The 21,982-nt window shown below is 47.3% G+C and overlaps 1 protein-coding gene across 1 annotated transcript; it reads right to left on the bottom strand.

The window, feature by feature from the left end:
• Positions 1–985: 985 nt before the first annotated feature.
• Positions 986–11,904, bottom strand: LOC130478771 (sperm acrosome membrane-associated protein 4-like). The gene is made up of 3 exons (XM_056850990.1): positions 11,850–11,904; positions 2,491–2,616; positions 986–1,242 (listed from the first exon to the last, which is right to left on the bottom strand). Exons 1-3 carry the CDS (start codon positions 11,902–11,904, stop codon positions 986–988), a joined length of 438 nt encoding a protein of 145 aa, XP_056706968.1.
• Positions 11,905–21,982: the final 10,078 nt, after the last annotated feature.

The following is a 21,982-nucleotide window of genomic DNA, read 5'->3' as shown; positions in this document are numbered from 1 at the left end:
GCAAGCAGTTTTGTGGGTGGAAGAGAAGGTAAAAGTTCAAATAAACATTTAAAAGGTGCTGTATTGTCATCTTAGCCAGTATTTTTTTCTTTTTGCCTTCGACTCATAGCCGACTCAGGGCAACCCCACAGGGTTTTTAAGGCATGAGATGTTCAGAGGTGGTTTGCCATCTGTGCAGCAGCCCTGGACTTTGTAGGTGGTCTCCCATCTAAGTTCTAACCCAGGGCTGACCCAGCTTAGCTTCCAAAATCTGATAGGATCGGGCTAGCCTGGGCTATGCAGGTCAGGGCATAGCCACTATGCAGAGCTGGATTTAGGCACAAGATAAGTAAACTACAGTTTAGGGCCTCAGATTACAAGGGGTCTCTAAATGCCCTCCCTCAAAAGACTAAATTGCCATTTTAAAAATAATGCTATGGAGCCACTTCAGCTTGGCATCGCTTAGAACCTCAACATGTCTTACCATTAGATTTGAGCCCAGTAGTGCCTCAGAGACCAACAAGAATTTCAGGACATAAATTTTAGAGAGTCATAGCTCCCTCTGTCAGACAAAGGGAGACGAAGGGAGCTGTGACTCTCTAAAACATATACCCTGAGATTCTTGTTGATCTTTGAGATGCTCTGTAGGTAGTTCTTTGAGGTGCTCAAATCTAACTGTTCTGCTGCAGACCGATAAGTAGGGTTGCCAGGTCCCTTTTCACCACCGGTGGAAAGTTTTTGGGGCGGAGCCTGAGGAGGGTGGGGGTTTGGGGAGGGGAGGGACTTCAATGCCATAGAGTCCAATGGCCAAAGTGGCCGTTTTCTCCAGGTGAACGGCTCTCTATTGGCTGGAGATCAGTTGTAACAGCAGGAGATCTCCAGCTAGTACCTGGAGGTTGGCAACCCTACTCCCCCTGCAGTGGTTTCTTGGCCAAAGTTGGGCGTGTGGCAGAGCTCAGTCATGGCTGGTGGGCACCCGCGTCAGGGAACAGGTGGATTCTAGTTCTTAGGAGAGGAGGGCGGGTAGGGCAGCCAGGAGGGTAGCTGCAAAGAGCCAGGGGAGGTGGGCAGGGATGGAGGTGTGGCCTGCCGCAGCGATGCCCTTCTGGTCTGCCCCAAAGCTCTCCTTGTTGCAGAAATCGGTGTCGCAGCAGGAGTAGGTAACCCGGAATGGGTTGCGCCAGTACGTGATTTGGTCCTGATTGCCGCACTTTGAGGCTGAGATGCAGCCCTTTCCGAAGATGGACTCGTGTACTTTATAATCTGAAAATGACAAAGACATAGAAAGTTAACATAAGAACATAAGGAAGGCCCTGCTGGATCAGACCAAGGCCCATCAAGTCCAGCAGTCTGTTCACACAGTGGCCAACCAGGCGCCTCTAGGTAGCCCCCAAACAGGATGACTGCAGCAGCACCATCCTGCCTGTGCTACACAGCACCTAAGATAATAGGCATGCTCCTCGGGTCCTTCAGAGAATAGGTGGACTGAGGGTGGCCATGGCGGTAGGTGGGAAAGAGGTACTCGGCTGCGGGGTTGAGTTGAGCATTAGGGTTGCCAGCTCCAGGGTGGGAAATACCTGAAGATTTTGTGGGTGGAGCTGAGGAGGGTGGGGTTTGGTGAAGTGAGGGCTTCAATGGGTAGGGTTGCCAGGTCCCTCTTCACCACCGGTGGGAGGTTTTTGGGGTGGAGCCTGAGGAGGGCGGGTATTGGGGAGGGGAGGGACTTCAATGCCATAGAGTCCAATTGCCAAAGTGGCCATTTTCTCCAGGTGAACTGATCTCTATCAGCTGGAGATCAGTTGTAATAGCAGGAGATCTCCAGCTACTGCCTGGAGGTTGGCAACCCTATCAATGGGGTGCAATGCCATAGACTCCACCTTCCAAAGGGGCCATTTTCTCCAGACGAACTGATCTCTGTTGCCTGGAGATGAGTTGCAACTGCGGGAGATCTCCAGCCACCACCTGGAGGTTCAGCAAACTAGAAACAGCACTTCACAAGCTAGACACAATGATTATAAAGTAGTGGTATTTAATAACATATCCACCACTGATAGTACGTAGGCAAAAACATGTTGGCCAACGCAGAGAATGTTAATAACAGCCAGCATTGGTCCCTGAAGAAGGCGTTAATCGCTGAAACAGAAAGATCACCGGGCTTCTGTTGAGAACAACTGCAACTACTGAATTGCTACTCTCAAGAAGCATATCTGTGGAAGAAAGGGAGGTTGGCACCCCCTTTCATGGACTTACCTATAATACTATTATTTGTTTGTAATAAGGCATAGTCCTCTCTTTGGTGTTACTTTTAAGGCAATAATTAACAACACATGTTTTTGCCTACATACTATCAGTGGTGGATATGTTATTAAATACCACTATTTTATAATCATTGTGACTAGCTTGTGAAGTGCTGTTTCTAGTTTACTGAGTATCCTACAGCACGCTAACCTTTGTTTACCACATCACCTGGAGGTTGGCAACCCTACTGAGCGTGCACGCAGTGGAACATACCTGAGTGCCCCAACATGGTGCCGCATCTCTCTCCTTCTTTGCACTGCACTAAGTTCTCCGCGCATGCTTGTTCGTAGGCACAGAAGTAACATTGGAGCCTCTTCTCTTCCACATCCTGGCAAAGGGCTGAGGTGGCTAGATAGAAACAGAAGCGCAGAATGAGCCCAGAGATGCCCGTTAATGAAGTCCACACCCAGACTGGCCCATCAAGGCATCAGAAAACAGGCTAAAGTCAGGGATAATGGAACTACTGGTTATAAACTCCCTCCAATCCATGCAATAGAATTTGATCTGAATAAAAGGGAAATGTCCTTTCCATCAGAAAGGGTTACAATTATATTGATACATGATGCAATGTTTGTTTTTCATTTTTTGTCATTATACAATATAAATAATTAGCTGTATAGTTAGTTAACACTGATATCATTTTGAGCCTTCGTGCTGCTGTTTCCAAAAACCGAGTTATTATCAGCACAAGTACCTGGAGGTTGGCAACCCTATCTTTCCTGTTTCAGAGCACTTTTAAAACAACATTCTCTAGAATTATGATGGCATTGTGGGCACTTTCTATTGGCAGGAGGAAGGTTCATGTGGGCAGATGCTTCACATTGGCCAACTTTTCACGGACAATTTTGATGCTCTCTTGGCACGGAGCAAAAAAAAAAAAAGTGTTTTATAAAAAATTTTCATGGCTGCAATTTATCCCCGTCAATCCTGACGTAGTTTTGGTTTTTCATGGGAACAAAGCACGCTGTCCCCTTGGCAGGAGGCCTCCCCTTCCAGCAAGCTCATTGTTTATGCCCGCCCCCAACTCCGCCCAGCAGATTACCTCTGTGGGCACGGCCCCAGCGCAAAAAACAAGCACCAGTCCCTCTGGTCTCCTCCATTTTTCTTCCACCCTCGCTCTGTTCTGCTTTTGGAACAGTCAGATTCCAAATTTTTTGGGGGGGGGGGGCAAGGCAGCGCTTTCCTCAAAGCTTCCCTCTATTTTCCATAGGTGTGGAACCCATTGCCCTTTAATGACAGGCAGGATTTGGGGGGGGGGGAACAGGAGTTGCACCCATGTGCCCAGAGAAGTGTTTAGCTGAAAGTTGGAATGGAGCAGCTCCAGCCTGTGCCGATTCAAGAGGAGTGCCTTGGATTTGCCTCTCTCTAGATGCACCTTTTCCCCATCCGAATTCTCAAAACTCTGCCTGGGGGCTGATTGTTGAGTTTTGAGAATTTGGATGGGGAAAAGGTGCATCTATAGAGCAGCAAATCCAAGCCAAAAGCTCTCATGCATAAATGGCCACTGTAAACCTCTTGCATTAAAGCGATTTCCCAGAGTATGTCTCCCCCCAATATATAATATGTCCCCCCAATATATATAAGAAGCACCAGTCCCTCTGGTTTTCTTATATAATTTTTCTATTTACCATGCTCCCATGCATAAATGGCCAAACACTCTCCCTTGCCTTCCCTTTGCAGCATGCTGATCCGCACGCATTGCTTCCCCCTTTCCCAAGATTTCCTGGCTAGCGTGCTAGTCCCGATCCAGGCTGTGTGTATGTGGGGCGAGGGGAGAGGAAAGAAGGCCCCTGGCTTGTGTGCCGGCCCCAATCTGGCCCCAGTGCATCGTGAGAGAGAGCAGAGAGGGCTCCTGGCTGGTGTGCCGGTCCCGATCCAGCCCGTGTGCATGGGAGGGGGAGAGGAAAGAAGGCCCCTGGCTTGCGCGCCGGCCCTGATCCAGCCCCAGTGCATGGTAAGAGAGAGCAGAGAGGGCTCCTGGCTGGTGTGCCGGACCCGATCCAGCCTGTGTGCATGGGAGGGGGAGAGGAAAGAAGGCCCCTGGCTTGCTCGCCGGCCCCGATCCGGCCCCAGTGCATCAAGAGAGAGACTGGCTGCCCTCTTCAGAAGGGTGATGGGAGGGAGTTTTGCCTTGGGTTTTCCGCTCCCAGGATGCACATTTTCCCCATCTGAAGTCTCAAAAATCCCTCCTCCCCTCCCCGCTGGGGTAGGGGGGCCAACAGCCCCTTCCCTTGAACAACCCTCCCGTGGGTCCAGCTGCCCTGGACCGAGCTGCCCCCACCCCCTGGCGCGCAAGGCGCACACGGCGCGGCCCCTCCAGCCTCCCCCTGGAGCTGTCCGTCCGGCGTCCCCCTGGGCTTGGAGGCGTGGGCCCGGCTCCAAGGCCCATCCCGGGCGAGGGGCGGGGAAAGTATGTCGGGAGGGAGAGAAGTGCCACGACTCCACGCAGGCAGGCAAGCGGGCAGGCAGCAAAAGGGGCGGCATTCTTGTCCAAGCGCGAAACTCCCCCAGCCAATCACCGTTCACAGGGGAGGAAAAATTAGCTGGCATGGGCGGGGGAAATTGATGCGAAGTTCGAACCAGGGAAAATTTTTTCATGGAGCCCTGCGGCAAAAACCGCACGGCAAAATCAAAGATCGCACCAACACAGGTTTGAGAAGATGCTGGGATTATTTTCTGTTATTTCTTAGATTAGAAATTTTTATAGATTCAATTTTATATTGTTAAGTATTAATGGAAATTGATTTATGATGCATAAAATGAGAAAACAATAAAAAAATATTTTAAAAAAAGAGCGAAAAGATGCTGGGATGACGCCCTTTTGGGGGGGGGGGCAAATCCGAAGCTGTCGTGAAAAATCAAAAATTAGCAGCGTGGTAAAACAGACGTGAAACCGCCACCAACCTCCGTGAAAAAAACCCCATTGTTTTTATGTTTGCCTGTATTCTGTAAACCAGTATAGGCCATTTCCCCCCCTAGGAAATAAGGTGGGGGAGACTGATTTAATATAATAACTAAAGCATCACTCAGCACCCCCTGAAGCATGCCAGTTCCTTTTTTGCCCCTGTTCCTTGGCATCTCGTCATACTTGGGTTTAACTAACCTTCTTTCAAAGCGCTTTTTAAAAAATGCTCGCTCCCCTCGAAGGGTGGGAGAGGGTAAACAGCCAAGCAAACATAGCTGTGCAAATAAGTGTGTGAGTGTAAACGCACATGTATTGGTGTGTGCTTAGCTAAACCAAAAGCCAAATGGTGGAGTAGGAATGTAAAGGGCTGCTGTTTTGAATAAATGTTTTTTTTTTAAACTGCCTCTACTTCAAATTGGACTGGCAAAGGAGAGGGGGTGAGAGGCTCTATCGGCCGCTGTTGTCTGGTGGTTAGTGGTCAGATTGGGATCTAGGGGAGCCAGGTTCGAATCCACACTCTGCCATGGAAGCTCACTCATGGAGTGACCTTGGGCCAGTCGCTCTCTCTCAGCCTAACCTACCTTGCAGGGTTGTTGTGAGGATAAAAATGGGGGAGGGGAGAGTTGCGTTGTAAGCTCTTTCAGTTCCCTGTTGGGGAGACAAATAGGGTATAAACAAACACAGAACAAATGCCTAGCATTGGTAGGGTTGTCAGCTCCGGTTTGGGAAATACCTGGAGGTTTTGGGGCGGAGCCTGAGGAGGGCAGGGTTTGGAGAGGGGAGGGACTTCAATGCCGTAGAGTCCAGCTGCCAAAGCGGCCATTTTCTCCAGGGGAACTGATCTCTATCGCCTGGAGAGCAGTTGTAATAGCGGGAGATCTCCAGCTAGTACCTGGAGGTTGGCAACCCCAAGCATTGAGTAGGTGGGGGTTGCCCTCTGAGACAACTAAGCAGCAGAGGTCTCGCTCGCTTTCTGCCAAGAAGAGGGCCATGCCTCACGCCTAAAACAAGATAAATTGTTGGAATTTGTCTAATCCTACTAGGGTTGCCAACGTCCAGGTGGAGCCTGGTGATCTCCAGGAATCACAACTGAGCTCCAGACTAGAGGATCAGTTCCCCAGAGCACATGGAAACTTTGGAGGGCAGGCTCTATGGCATCACATCCTTACTGAAGTCTCTACCTTCTCCAAAGACTGCCTTCCCCAGGCCCTGCCTCCCAAAACCAAGGATTTCCCAACCCGGAGCCGGCAACCTTAAATCCCTACCCAAAAGCCATGCATGTTTTGGAGGTGGAGTTCCCTTCTTCTTGATCACAAGTAGATGGTACCAGGCTTTGGTTACTCCGTGGTGAGGGAAAGGCAATCTGCATTAATTCACCCACACCCTCAGGACCCAGCTTTGGTATTTAATACAAATTTGAGGGTTGAATCCTGACACCAATGAACTGCCAGCATAAGGTAGTGGTTAAGAGTGGTGGTTTGGAGCAGTGGAGTCTGATCTGGAGAACCCGGTTTGATTCCCCACTCCTCCACGTGAGCAGCGGAGGCTAATCTAGCGAACTGGATTTGTTTCCCCACTCCTGCACACGAAGCCAGCTGGGTGACCTTGGGCTAGTCACACTCTTTCAGCCCCACCTACCTCACAGGGTATCTGTTGTAGGGAGGGGAAGGTGATTGTAAGCCGGTTTGATTCTGCCTTAAGTGGTAGAGAAAGTCAGCATATATATATTAAAAAAAAACTTATACTAAATCAGACCATCGGTCCATCGAGGTCAGTATTGTCTACTCAGACTGGCAGCAGCTGTCCTGAGTCTCAAGCTGAGGTCTTTCGTATGACCCACTCCGTGGATCTTTTCGAACTGGAGATGCCAGGGGTTGAACCTGGGTCCTCCTGCCTCCCACACCCCCTCCCTAGGGTGTGAAGCCTTCGGGAGGCTGGTTTGAAAGAGCTCTTTTAAAGTAGCTATTCACATTGCCTGTTTCAGCAAGGGGAGGAAAGATTGCCTTAGGAGTCACTCCGAAAATATCTGCCACTCCTCTAGGGAGTAGTAGTAGGGGAGCAGAAAGTTACGACACCTCTCAAGACATATTGATTGAAAAGGGATGACGCTCTCATGTGGTTTGTTCCAGCAGAAACATCTCTGTGTCTTCATTTCAACACTTACCGTGCCCGTCAGTCAAAAAGCATCCCTCACACGCTCTAATAAACATGCCACCCTGCATTCCCAAGTCTTGTACTGTCACTGTATTTCTAGACCGGTTGGGGTTGGAAACCGGTTTGCGAAAACATGTCCTGTCCCTTTAACAGAGTCTTGCAGTGGAATTCTAAGAATCCTTTTTCCTGGCAGTAAGTCCCATTGAAGAGCCCCCTGGCGCAGAGTGGTAAACTGCAGTACTGCAGTCCAAGCTCTGCTCTTGACCTGAGTTGGATCCCGACGAAAGTCGGTTTCAGGTAGCCGGCTCAAGGTTGACTCAGCCTTCCATCCTTCCGAGGTCAGTAAAATGAGTACCCAGCTTGCTGGGGGTAAAGGGAAGATGCCTGGGGAAGGCACTGGCAAACCACCCCGTAAACAAAGTCTGCCTAGTAAACGTTGGGATGTGACGTCACAGCATGGGTCAGGAATGACCCGGTGCTTGCACACAAGACCCATTGAGTAGACGTCAGTAGGAATCTGAGTAGATCTGCCAAGGACTGCATTGTTAATGAGTGGAGATAGGCAACTGCAGCTTTTCATAGCATGGAACAAAACAACTTCACCCGGTAAATATTATCTGATTGTGTGTATGTGTGTGTTAAGTGCTGTCAAGTCGCTTCCGACTCATCGCGACCCTATGAATGAAAGTCCTCCAAAATTATCTGATTAAACCTGTATTAAAGGGGCAGGACCTTTTTCTCCAGGCCACTTGGGAATAGGGTTGCCAGGACCCTCTTCACCACCGGCAGGAGGATTTTGGGGTGGAGCCTGAGGAGGGTGGGGTTTGGAGAGGGGAGGGACTTCAATGCCCTAGAGTCCAATTGCCAAAGTGGCCATTTTCTCCAGGTGATCTGATTTGTATTGGCTGGAAATCAGTTGTAATAGCAGGAGATCTCCAGCTAGTACCTGGAGGTTGGCAACCCTAGTTGGCAACCTTAAGGCCAATAATTCCCAAGCTCTTGTGTGTGTGTGATTGATATTAGGGTACTGCAAGAGAACTATTAGCTGTGCTACACAACAAAGAATGAAAAGCTCTTCTGTGCCAGGAGATGCTGTGGCTCAATGGTAGAACATCTATTTTTCATACAGTAAGTTCCAGGTTCAGTTCCTGGCATTTCCAGTTAAAAGGATCAGGGTTTTGTTTTTGTTTTTTAAGAAAATGGCAGGCTGATTCGTTTGAAGCACTGCAATAGCACTTCCCTCCTTCAGAGGCAGGTTGGGAATTTTTAATAATAATACCCCTTTTCTAAGTATGCAAGTATAAGGTTTAGAATGAAGCATGCAACCTGAGTGAATCATGCTAACGTTATGCCTTTTGCTAACTTAATTTCAACCCAGAATCTAGATTCTTTTTGATGCAGAACACGAACAGCTGGGAGGATGCTCCATACTGTAAAATACTTTGCATCAAACCTCTGTTTACCCATAGCATCCCATCTAGGCTTGCCAACTCTGGGATGGGAAATACCTGGAGATTTTGGGGGTTGACCTTGAGGAGGGGGGGGTTGGGAAGAAGAGGGACTTCAGTGGGGTATAATTCCCCAGTGTCCAATTTCCAAAGCAGCCATTTTCTCCAGGTGAACTTATCTCTGTCACCTGGAGGTTGGCAACCCTAACTCCATCCTAGGAGCCTATTGATGCTCATCAGTTCTACTGCTGCTGTGTGCACCACGTATACAGAAAAGCTGTTTGGGAACTATTGAATATATTGCTTTTTTTACTGTGGTAGTTTACTGTGAGATGACAAGAGTCACTGGAAAAGACAGTCATGTTAGGAAAAGTTTAGGGCAGCAGGAAAAGAGGAAGACCCAACAAGAGATGGACGGACTCAATAAAGGAAGCCACAGCCTTCAGTTTGCAAGATCTGAGCAAGGCTGTCAAAGATAGGACATTTTGGAGGACTTTCATTCATAGGGTCGCCATGAGTTGGAAGCGACTTGACGGCACTTAACACACACAGTTTACTGTGGTTGCTTAGTGGATTACGAATTTATAGTCCTACTGGTTAACTGGATCTTTGCAACAATCGGTCTCATCTGCACTTTGTATGGAGACCAGGAATTTTGTGGCATGTGTTTTGTTCGTGAGGATATTTTTAGGTCAATTGATGTAACGGACCTTCGTAAAATCGTATATGGTAAATTTATAATACAGTGATTGCTTAATATTGATTTCTGGCTCTGTGTATAGAGTATTTTTCACTTGAGCCTCGTGCCCTTTTGGTTTCCCTTACTTCCTAGTCACAGCATAGGTGTGAATTTGATTCTGACCTCCAGGGACTAGCTGGAGATCTCCTGCTATTACAACTGATCACCCGGAGAAAATGGCCGCTTTGGCAATTGGACTCTATGGCATCGAAGTCCCTCCCCAAACCTCTCCCTCCTCAGCTCTGGCCTCAAACCTCCCGCTGGTAGCAAAGAGGAACCTAGCAACCCTAGTCCTGCAGCATAGTAAACAGGTGAAAGTTAATTTTAAAAAATTGTTATCTGCTGCCCCTTCAGGGTAACTAAAAATCACTGCCAGCCAAAGGCAGCCCACCTCCACTTTACGCTTCCCGCATTTGCAAAGTCAGAACAAACCTCCAATCTGCTACTCTGCACCTTTAATGAAATAGTGCACACAGACTGAAATATTGGTCATTTATGCATGGTCAATTCTGAAACCTGTTCAAAGCTCTTTCTAAAAATGCGACTTTAAAAATGCCTATTCACGGTCCCAACGCAAAAGGAGAAATTCCACCCATCCCCATTCGCCTGCTCCTTCGTTCATTTGCATAGCCATTAGCATGTGCATCGCTAACGCGGCGCTGTTGTTTTGCATGGTTCCCTCTGGTTATTCTTCTCGGCAGCCGCAGAGCAAAGACAAAAAGTCGGGTTAAGTGGGCTTTTTTGTAACGCGAAGCAGGTCTGCACCTGCTTTGCACTCACTTCAGTGTGCAAAATTCAAAAAAAATCTGTGGGGCAATTCAGCCTGGAACGCTGCTAATTACCATGCAAAAATGGTCATAGTGTGCTGAAAAACACGGTGGGGCGGGAGGATCAATTGGAGAGGGAGAGGTCTACTCTCCTCTTGCCACTGTTTTCCCCACTGCGACTCCTTTCAAGCCCCTTACCCTCCTGCAGAGCTTCAGAGGGGTTCACTGGTTTTGTGCAGGTGTTACATTCACTCCAAGTGGGGGCCCACCCAGGGCCAGCGTCCGCATATCCTGAGGCTGGGTTGCTGCCAGGATCCATGCCTTCTGGTGGGTCCAACCCCTGCTGACTCCCTACTCTCGCATCTCCTCTGATGCCTGCACTCAGTTCAGTTTTATTAAAACAGTCCATGACCAGAAAATATCCGTCACATGTACAGAATAAAAGGTATTAAATTCCAAAAAGGAGATCAAAATGAGCCAGCACAAATAGTGTACAATACATTATATATTATCTTAAGCATGATTAACTGAATAAAATCCAAATATGATGCTAAGCACTGAAATGGAATTAAAACTAAATGGTATTCTATCTACATAAAACCTAAACGGTTTAACAATGACTTTCGTTTGGCAATTGCGATATACAGAAATTTGGCCACCAAACATGATATCCATATATGTTTATCTTCCAAGAGATATCTCAGAGATATAATTTCTGCTTGATGCGAGAAAGTTCCGGGGGGATGCCTGCACTCGCACCCTTCCACGGCTTGCTTGGGGAGGGGCCGTGGCTCAGTGGTAGAGCAGCTGCTTGGCTTGCAGAAGGTCCCAGGTTCAATCCCCGCCATCTCCAGTTAAAGGGACTAGGCAAGTAGGTGATGTGAAAGACCCCTGCCTGAGACCCTGAAGAGCCGCTGCCGGTCTGAGTAGACAGTACTGACCTGGATGGACCAAGGGTCTGATTCAGTAGAAGGCAGCTTCATGTGCTCATGTGAGAGCTTTCTCACTCCCAGCTTAGGGTTGCCAAACCCCAGGTGGCAGCTGCAGATCTCCTGGAATTACAACCCATCCCCAGACTACATATATCACTTATTTATGTATTAAAAACATGTATTCCACTTCTCCTGGAGAAAACAGCTGCTTTGGAAGGAGGACTGCATGCCATTATACCCTACCGAGGTCCCTCCCCTCCCTAAACCCCATTCTCCCAGGCTCCACCTTCAGATCTTTAGGTAGTTTCCAACCCAGAGTTGGCAACCCGATCCAGCTGCATCTGCCCATAAGTGAGCCCTTTCCCACTCCGCACTGCATCTCTACTCGAAATCACCCCTTCCCCGCCCTGCACAGAAGCGGACCGTCAGGCTTTCTTTGCCCACATTTCCACGCAACGTTTAATTAGACCCCGAGGCTACTCCCAACAGCTCGCCTGCAATTACTGAGGGGAAACGGGGTTTAAAAAGCCGCAGCCTGGAAAGCCGAGAAAGCACGAGGTAACAATTACAGTCACGAGAAGTCTGCAAGCCAGACTGAGCTGAACTCCGCCTTCCACATTGTCTTACCCATTTGGAAGAAGGCCACTGTGAGGAACAAGGTTGCAGCAGCTCTCTTAGGCATATCCTCAAATATCCACGGAGCAGGCAGCAGAGGGGAAACAGACACCTCCTTGGAAGCTGGGAGAAATGCCTGCAGCTGATCTGTCAGGACACAGACCAAAGATTAATCATGGCCCTCTCCTATATACTGTTTCTGTAACAGGCAATCCTCTGTCAAAACCCAGGGCCGTCACAGTGACAGTTGGGTGGAGGACAGGTTGTTGTCGTTCCAAACACACCCATCGTGGCCCAGATTTGGGGAGGCCTACATACAACTGGGGAGAGCCCGAAGCTTGGTATGTCGGGGAGACCCTAGAATGGTGTCCCTTGAGTGACAACTGAGGAATCCTATCAATGGGGGGTAATGGGGGGTAATGGGGTGGGGGAGCGCTGAGAATGGGGATGGAGAGAAAAAACATTTGCTGAACCAATTAATGATTAAGGTATTATTGATGTTTTTGTTTCTGGGCAGGGCTGCTGAGCTGTTTCCCACACCCCGAATTATTTAGGACCTTGCAGTAACGCTTGGCCTCGCTGTGACTTCTTGTTGCATCCGACTAGGGTGCCTCCCACGGCATACCATGCACGTACAAAGAACCAAAGAACACTAAAGCCATTTGTCTGAGTGGGACGCTCCCTCTGGAGTTACTAGGACTGCTATGGCAACTGTGTTATAGCTAGAGACTTGGATCTCGAAATCTGGTTAGTTCAATTGGTGGAATCGCCTCTTGTCACACACACCTCAACCTCAAAGTGCAGACTTGCAGCTTGGGGGTGATCCCATATTTGGGTCTTCTTCGGTATTCTCATGCAGAGACCGTGGCCAAGAATGTGGTGCTCTCTTCATCTAAAAAGCCAGCTATGCCCCTACTATAAAAGACAAGTCCTACCACCGTTGAATGTAGAGCTGGATTTAGGCACAAGTTCATAAACTACAGTTAAGGGTTCAAATTATGAGGGGCATTTAAGTACGAAAGAAAATTTACTAACAATTATTAAATTACCAGTTTGGGGGGAAACGTTGTGGGCCTCTCAAACTCAGCATGTTGGCCTCGTATTAAGGTTGCCATTCACTCACACCAAGCCCCCTCCAAGCCCCTTCCCCCAGCACCGTTCATCTGGTTGGTGGCTGTGGTGGGGGACGTACTAGAGGTTGGAGGGAGGCTGACTTTGACAGTGCCAGATTTACATATAAGCTAAACAAGCTATAGCTTAGGGCCCCACTCTCTTGGGGTCCCCCCAAAAATTTAAAGGAAAAAAAAACTGGATGTACATTTCCAAAATATAAGATAAAAAAACAAATGAAATAAAACCTACATACAGCAATAGTGTTTTGTGTTGTGTAGGCTCCTATGATGTAAGTATTGGGCCCCGCCTGCTAGCCTGCATAAATATTGTTGTTGACAAAGGACAGCTGGACATATAAAGGGCCCCATGACCTTCAATAGCTTAGGGCCTCATCAAACCTAAATCTGGCCCTGGACGTTGACACAATGATGTCACTTCCAGAAATTAGGCCATCGTGTCGCCAACGAAAACTGGGATATTCTGGTATTTGGGCAAACTCTATAGTTTAAAAAAAGGCTTCTACCATAGAGTCTTTGCTCAAACGCCAGAGTGTCCCCACGATTGTTGGAGACGTGATGATGTCACTCCCAGAAGTGACATCACTGCGTCAACGCCAGTCTCCCTCCAGTCTCCGTCTGCCGCTTGTAAGTCTCCCCCACCTCCATCCCCTGTTGGTGGCCAGGGGGACCTGGCAACCCTACTTCATATCAGTATGTAGCCTTCAGCATGTTGTAATCTGACCTTGGTTGTACATGCCCTAGCGATGTGCCAACCAGATAGTGTAACCTAATAAACCACCTACTCCCATATGTTAAGATCCTTCTTGGAGCTCTTATTAATGTATGAAGCTGGTCCATCTACTGTAACTAGAAGTAGCTCTCCAGGGTCTCAGACAGAGAAATGTCTTTGTTGGAACTTGCCGCCTGATATGCTTTCAACTGGAGATGCCAATGACTGAATGTGGGCCCTACAGCATGGGAAGCATAAAGTCCAGCTAGGGTTGACAACCTCCAGGTACTAGCTGGAGATCTCCTGCTGTTACAGCTCACCTCCAGCCGATAGAGATCAGTCCACCTGGAGGAAATGGCCGCTTTGGCAATTGGACTCTATGGCATTGAAGTCCCTCCCCTCCCCAAACCCCACCCTCCTCAGGCTCTGCCCCAAAAACCTCCCACCAGTGGAGAAGAGAGACCTGGCAACTCTAAGTCCAGCACTGAACAAAGATTTGAACCAGTGACTTTACTCCTCATTGGCTCTTGTCTTGGAAAAGCCAAGTCATTCTACAAGTTCAAATTTTTAACACTAAAAAGTACACAGTTAAAACAGAAATAAACCAAAGTAGCAACTTGTCAAGAAATAAAAGAAATGTTTAAAAGTTAAAAACAAACAAACCCCCCCCCCCCCGCTCACCCCTACTTTATCGAGAAATCTCCTCGGTTAAGAGATTTCCATCCCCCCAATCTCAGTTCTTCTAGCCTCTTCTGGCATATTATCTACAATAATATTCTTGGATTGGTTTTTCTGGTCATATAGTATTGCCCTTCTGAGTTTCTAAAATGAGTTAATGAATGGTAATTAGAAAAGGTAATTACTGATATGGCTTCTGTACATGCATTCTCTCAGTGTACAGTCAGACATCAGGGGGAAAAAACCTTTTGTTTAAATCTGGGGAGTCTCTACATGCCTCACCCTCTACTGAAACATCTCTTCTTTTGAAACAACTCTTCAGCAATGTGGAAGGATGACATAATGGTGCATTTCTACAACTGTTGTATGCCACCCTGAGCAGGACTCTTCTTCCTTTAAGGATCTGCTTCCCACGCTATTACCAGGGCATGCTATGTGTGTCCATAGTGTACAATGGGAGAGGCCTGACATCAGGTTTTCATAGCCCATGTTTTGTTTATTTAGAAAATGCGTATGCCACCTCCCTAGAGGTTTAAATTTGTAAAATTGGAGTTCCTACTCAGGATCCGTAAGCAGTTAACTAAACAGTGTTGAGTGATCCTGATCAGACCAGCTAGTTAGGGTTGCCAGGTCCCTCTTTGCCACTGGTGGGAGGTTTTGGGGCGGAGCCTGAGGAGGGAGAGGTTTGGAGAGGAAAGAGACTTACCATACCATAGAGTCAATACCATAGAGACCAATTGCCAAAGTAGCCATTTTCTCCAGGTGAACTGATCTCTATCAGCTGGAGATCAGTGCTAGATTGTCCAGAATCCCTTGGCTAGTGATCCGCCAGTAGATCATTTTCTGCTATATGATTTATACAGTTATGTGGGGTATATTGCCATAGAGGCTATCTCCCAAAGCAGCCATCTCCTCCAGGGGAACTGATGTCTGTTAGAATCATGGAATCATAGAGTTGGAAGGGACAACCAGGGTCATCTAGTCCAACTCCCTGCACAATGCAGGAAATTAACAACTACCTCCCTCTTACATCCCCAGCAACCCCAACCCTCCCCCCGCAATGCAGGATCCCACAATTAAAGCACTCCCGACAGATGGCCATCCAGCCTCTGCTTAAAGACCGCCAAAGAGGGGGACTCCACCACCCTCTGAGGCAGTGCATTCCACCATCGAACAGCCATCACCGTCAGAAAGTTCTTCCTAATGTTTAGGTGGAATTGCTTTTCTATTAGTTTAAATCCACTACTCTGTGTCCTAGTCTCTGGAGCAACAGAGAACAAGCTAGTTCCCTCATCAACATGACATCCTTCCAAATATTTAAACATGGCTATCATGTCTCCCCTCAACCTTCTCTTCTCCAAACTAAACAAACCCAACTCCCTAAGTCTCTCCTCGTAGGGCATGGATTCCAGACCTCTGACCATTCTGGTCGCCCTCCTCTGGACACTCCCCAACTTGTCAACATCTTGTCAACAACTTGTTGACTGGAGATCAGTTGTAATTCTGGGAGCTCTCCAGGCCCCACCTGGAGGTAGCCAACCCTAGCAACATCTGAAGCAGAAAACTAGCAGGCAGCCATATCAAGACCCATCACATATCCCTAGACAAAGATTCCCTCTGGGCCTCCCTTCACACTGCATCCCTGGCAGCAGGAGACGAATGCTTACCCAAATCAGTCCCCCATCAGGGCTATCACAGGCAGAGTGTCCTACACACAAACAATTAAGGCCTGAGTCCAGGGGCAATAAGGGGACCTTTGAAGTTGAATGTATATGTGGATCCCAATCTAGCACAATTTATCCCATTTAGCAGGAGAAACTGGAACGGGAGGCAAGTACTTAACCAGCAAGCAACATCATTGCCCTATCCAAAATATAGTATTAAGACTGGAAAGAAGATGGCGGTTGTCCAACCTCTAGGCAATTAGGCTTAGCAAGCATAAGCCCATTCCAGTCAGCCTCAGACTTTGTCCAGTCAAATCGCGCCCATAGATAGGCATTTAAAACTTTGGATCAGAAAACTGTCATTCGAGCGAGTGGCAAAATCTTCCTGGCATAAACGGCCTTTGTCTGTTGCTTTCTGTTGAAGAAGCACAGTAACAGGTCGCTTGTGACAACCCAATAAAACCATACATGTTAAGGATGCCAACTGTAGGTTTGGAAATTCCTGGAGATTTTAGGGGTGTAGCCTGAGGAGGGCAAGGGTTTGGAGAAGGGAGACTACCATAAGTGGAGTATAATGCCATAATGTCCACCCTCCAAAGCATCAGTTTTCTACAGAGAGAACTGATCTGTCTTGTCGGGAGGTCAACTGTAATTCCAGGAGATCTCCAGGCCCCACCTGGAAGCTGGCAACCATAACACATGTTCCGAGAAGCTAAAGCCCAGTTAAAATAGCTATGGGAAAGACTGACTGGCTGTAAGTCAGTCTGTCCATGAATGGGGAACAGGGAAGCGTAGACCTGGAAAGGGGGCAGAGGGAGAAAATCATACGCTTTGTGTCCCGAAGAGGAGGGTCCATTGTTTTTGGGTTCCTGGTGCTGGAGGAAGGTCTTGGGGCAGGGAATCCTTTTATAAAACTGCCTTCCACAACCATTCCATTATACTATATCCCTTTTATCTGTTTCACATAGTTTGCAGAATGAGTGTGCCAGCCTTCCTGACCTTCTCTTGCAGCCCATGCCGAAAACTGCGGGCCACCACAGATAATGCACACATATGGACAGTTGTTGATTTGGCCCATTTGTAGGGTGGCACCTGCAGATGTCCCTGCTCAGGTGAGCAAATTTGTCATGGTGGAACATAGCAGGAGAGGCTGGCTTGCAGATAAGAGGGTCCACAGCCATGAAGGGCTTTTGTCTGTGATACCTTGAACTGAGCCTGGTAACTGATGGGCAGCTAGTGAGAGCCAGCGTGGTACAGTGGTTAAGAGCGGTGGTTTGGAGTGGGGGACTCTAATCTGGAGAACTGGGTTTGATTCCCCACTCTTCCACATGAGTGGCGGACGTTAATCTGGTAAACCAGGCTGGTTTCCTCACTCCTACACATGAAGCCATCTGGGTAACCTTGGGCTAGTCAAAGTTCTCTTAGAACTCTCTCAGCCCCACCTACCTCACAAGGTGCCTGTTGTGGGGAGGGGAAAGTGATTGTAAGCCGATTTGATTCTTCCTTAAGTGGTAAAGAAAGTCGGCATATAAAAACCAACTCTTCTTCTTCTTCTTCTTCTTCTTCTTCTTCTTTGAAGTGATTGTAGAATGGGTGTAACATGCATGCTTTGGCTAGCTCCCAATAATAACCGACATGAGGCATTCTGTATCAACAGGAGTCTCCAAGTCAACTTCAAGGGTAGACCAATGCAGAATGCATTATAGTACTCTAGTCTCAATGTTACATGGCTCTAGGTGGCCAGGTCACCTGAGTCAAGGTAGGGGACCATCTTCTGGGCTAGAAGTTGGAAGAAAGCATTTTTGGACCTGCATTAACTTGCTTCTCCAGCAGTCCTGCTGGACCCAGTATAACCCCTAGGCTCTCAGCCAAATCAGGCCAGGTTATGAGATAGCGATAGTACTGGTAGCCTTAGCTTAGATGATGATCTCCATCTGAATGTAGACAGGCCAAGCCTCTTTGTTGCTCCTACTAGATTTATCTGCAGCTTTTGACACCACGGAGCATGTCATTTTGCTGAGAAGTTTAGAGGGAGAAGTAGGTATTAAGGGCCAAAAAGGATTAGAGGCCAACAAGGATTTTGAGGTATAAGCTTTTGAGAGTTAAAACTCTCTATGTCAGATATTATTCAGATATTAATTAAGTGGGGTGCTTTAGATTGGTTTAAAATAGTTCTTTATGGATCGGTTTAAATAGTTCTTGATGGATCAGTCTCAAAAGGTTGCTGTCAGAGAGTAGTTGTCGCCAGTGTGTGATGTGTCCTGTGAGGTTCCTTACTCTCCTATCCCCCATGCCATTTTATGTCTATATACAACCCTTAGGAGCAATCTTCCCTCTGAGACCCGGAATCTCCCTCTCCCTTCCCCTAGCAGCAGACAAATCGAGGGAAAGGGGTGTGCACACTGCAGAACGAGCCATCTCTTCTATGCAATTGAGCCCCCCCCCCACACCTCCTGCCACCACCACCTCTCTGTTCACCACCCAGGGCACCTGCTCCCCCTTATGCCCTAGATCCGGCCCTGGTTTGCATTTATCTTGGTAAAATCAGAGGATAGAAATGGCACACTAATTTAGCATTTTTCTCAGCTTGCAAAGGGAATTTCAAATCCAGCACAGCAAATTCACCAAACATGGGAGGGAAGGACACACCCAGGTGTCCTCAAACTTTGAATGTCATCATGAGATACCTCAGTTGCGTTTTTAGTACAATTACATCAGCAATGCCAAGATGCCCCAGTTGTTACCCTTGATGCAAGCGGATGTCTCTAAAAACTATGCCTGTTCTTTGAACTTCCTCTGTTCTCATTTGGGCAGTATCGCCTATCCCTTCATAAAGAATGGGGAGTTTTTACAAGAGCTTAACAGATGACTTGCTGGTGTTCCCCTCCCGCCTGGTTAAATATCTTTCATTAGGAAGATAGTATTTTTATTTAATTTCTTGAGCAAGAACAAGAAAACTTCCTCAACACAAAATCCTTGGCTAATCCACTTCAAGAACAGAACCTCAGGCAAACTGAGAAATGACATATATGGGAACCTGAGTGAAGACAGATGTAACACTGTTAGAGAGGTGGGAGTGCTTTAGAATAGCTAGGCTTCACTTCTGCTTTTTTATTATCTATCGAGAATGATACAGTAGCATTGGCATGGGTTCAAAAGCAGTTACTAAAGTCAGATTTCAGAAGTACAAATGTGCAAGAAGAAGAGTGTGTTCCTCTTACTGGATTAGAACCTCTGATAATCCTCCCGGTATACTTAAACTCTCTCGACTGGTCCCAGATACTGTAATTTTTTTTTGGTTGCTAGATTAAATTCTGTACCATAGCCTGAACAAAAAGGCAGCTTTGCTGGAGTCCCTTTTCCAGAACGTTGGTGCTATTGTAACACGGGGAAGAGGTACCTTGGGTCACTTAGTCCTTGAATGTCCTTTATTTGGTAAAGATAGAGAGAGATGGATAACCCCGTTGTTAGAGCAGAATGAGTTTATGAGCAATGATCAATAGATATATGTATGGGGAAGCATGGTATATAGCCCGATCTTGTCAGATCTTGGATTCTAAGCAGGGTCAATCCTGATTAGTATTTGGATGGGAGACCACCAAGGAATACCAGGGTGGCTCTGCAGAGGAAGGCACTGGTAAACCACCTCTGTTAGTCTCTTGCCTTGAAAACCCCATAAGGGGTCGCCATGAGTCAGCTGTGCCTAGACGACACTGTACACACACACACACACACACACACACACACACACACGTGTGGTTAGGCTTAAGGGTTTGGCCAATTAAGCTGCACCATTAAAGGAAGGAAGAACGTTCAGTCCAAGCATTCCTTTCTTTTCCTCTCCAGAGATGAGTTCTGGGGACGAAACAATTTATAACGGAAGATAGCCAAGAGCAGTGCTGACTGGCTAATGCCTGTGCCATGGAGACCCTCCATCCACTCCTTCCCTGAACACTTTTTCATTTTTAAAAGCAAGTTTCCTTTTTAAAAATTAATCTGACAAATACAAGAATTAATGTCCACAGAGCAAAATGTGCTCACATTTTAAATAAATTACATTAAATTGACAGCCCACTTGAATCATGGATGGAAGGGAAAGTTGGAGTATTGAGCCAGTATTTGATTAATTAGCATACTGATTGAAGTGAAGTGGCTTACACCCCAGAATGTGAATACCCCAAATTGTGTATCAAGGTCAATTCTAATTTTGTCTGCACTTGGTACAGACTCAAAGGTTACAAAGTGGCTTTTACTGGCTGGTGGGGGGGGGAGAAAGAGGAGTGGGCCTAGATTCAAGTGAGTAACCATATTGGTCTGCAGTAGAAGAGGAAGAGCAAGTTATAGCTCAGTAGCACCTGGCTTAAACACCAAAAAGATTTCCAGGGCATTAGCTTCTGAGAGTCAAAACTCCTTTTGTCAGTTCAGGAGTGGGTGTGACTCACCTTTCAACCATCCAGTTCCGCAGAAATGTAAATGTCCTAGTCCGAAGAATGTCAATAGCCAGGACCCTCCTAAGTGTGGCCTCACCTTCTCTATAGAGTTTCAAGGGGCCAAGAGGAAAGAAGAAGCCTTCCTTTTAGGTCAGGAAGAGAAAGATGGTCATAAGAACATACGAACATAAGAAAGGCCAGGCTAGATCAGACCAAGGTCCAACAAGTCCAGCAGTCTGTTCACACAGCAGCCTCTAGGAAGCCCACAAACAAGACGACTGCAGCAGCAGCATCCTGCCTGTGTTCCACAGCACCTAATATAACAGCCACGCTCCTCTGATCCTGGAGATAATAGGTATGCATCATGACTAGTATTCATGATGACTAGTAGCCATGGATAGCCCTCTCCTCCATGAATATGCCTGTGAGGAGAGGGCAGAAGGGGGGGGGGAGAATAAAACCTCTGTACATGAAGAAGAAAAAGTTGAGGGCAGAAGGAAAAGAGGAAGACCCAACAAGAGATGGATTGACTCAATAAAGGAAGCCACAGCCTTCAATTTGCAAGATCTGAGCAAGGCTGTCAAAGATAGGACATTTTGGAGGACTTTCATTCATAGGGTCGTCATGAGTCGGAAGCGACTTGACGGCACTTAACACACACACACACATGAGGAAGAAGCTCTCTTAGCTCTCCAGTCTTTTGGACGTAAAGAATCAAGACCTCCTCCTATGTATAGGTGGACTGCATCTTGAGCACATGTTGCTAAGACTACAAGGGAAAACCCTAACCAGTGCAATTAGGCAACGCATGATTTCTAAATGCTTGAAACTCCAAGAATCAATAGGTAAAAGGTAAAAGTTGTCCCCTGTGCAAGCGTCGGTCATTACTGACCCATGGAGTGATGTCACATGACAACGTTTACTAGGCAGACTATGTTTATGGGATGGTTTGCCATTGCTTTCCCCAGTCTTTTGCACTTTACCCTGAGCAGGCTGGGTACTCATTTTACTGACCTCGGAAGGATGGAAGGCTGAGCCAGCTACCTGAAACCAACTTCCACTGGGATCAAACTCAGGTCATGAGCAGAGGTTTGGACTGCAGTACTGCAGCTTACCACTCTGCGCCACGGGGCTCCATTCAAGAATCAATAGTTTATCCTAATTTTTCATCATTTAGGGTCTGCAAGAGTTAGGATGAAAGGATTTTGGTTTCATCACCTTTTCTTTTGTCCTTGCTCAGTCTGCTGTGCTTTTGTATGATAAGTGTTTTGTTTGTTTATTTACACTTCGAACATGGTGAGTCTGATCTCTTTGATACATGCTAAGCCCAGTTCAGTCATGAATATGCAAAGACAGGAGAGGAGGGGCAGTGGTTGATCCTCGCCCCCCTAGAGAGTAGTACAAGTAAGAGTGCTTCCTCCCCTTGGTGACAGATGGAGACGCAGAGGGCTGAGATGCCCTGGGAAGCAACAAAGCATTAAGGCAGTGCCTGAGTTCTTGCCCTCAAATGGTTTGTGCCCTATTTATTGAT

The sequence above is a fragment of the Euleptes europaea genome, chromosome 1 (genome assembly GCF_029931775.1).
Source record: "Euleptes europaea isolate rEulEur1 chromosome 1, rEulEur1.hap1, whole genome shotgun sequence".
NCBI classification, from domain to species: Eukaryota; Metazoa; Chordata; class Lepidosauria; order Squamata; family Sphaerodactylidae; genus Euleptes; species Euleptes europaea.
Note: the sequence above shows the minus strand (reverse complement) of the source record. Positions and strands in the feature narration are given on the sequence as shown.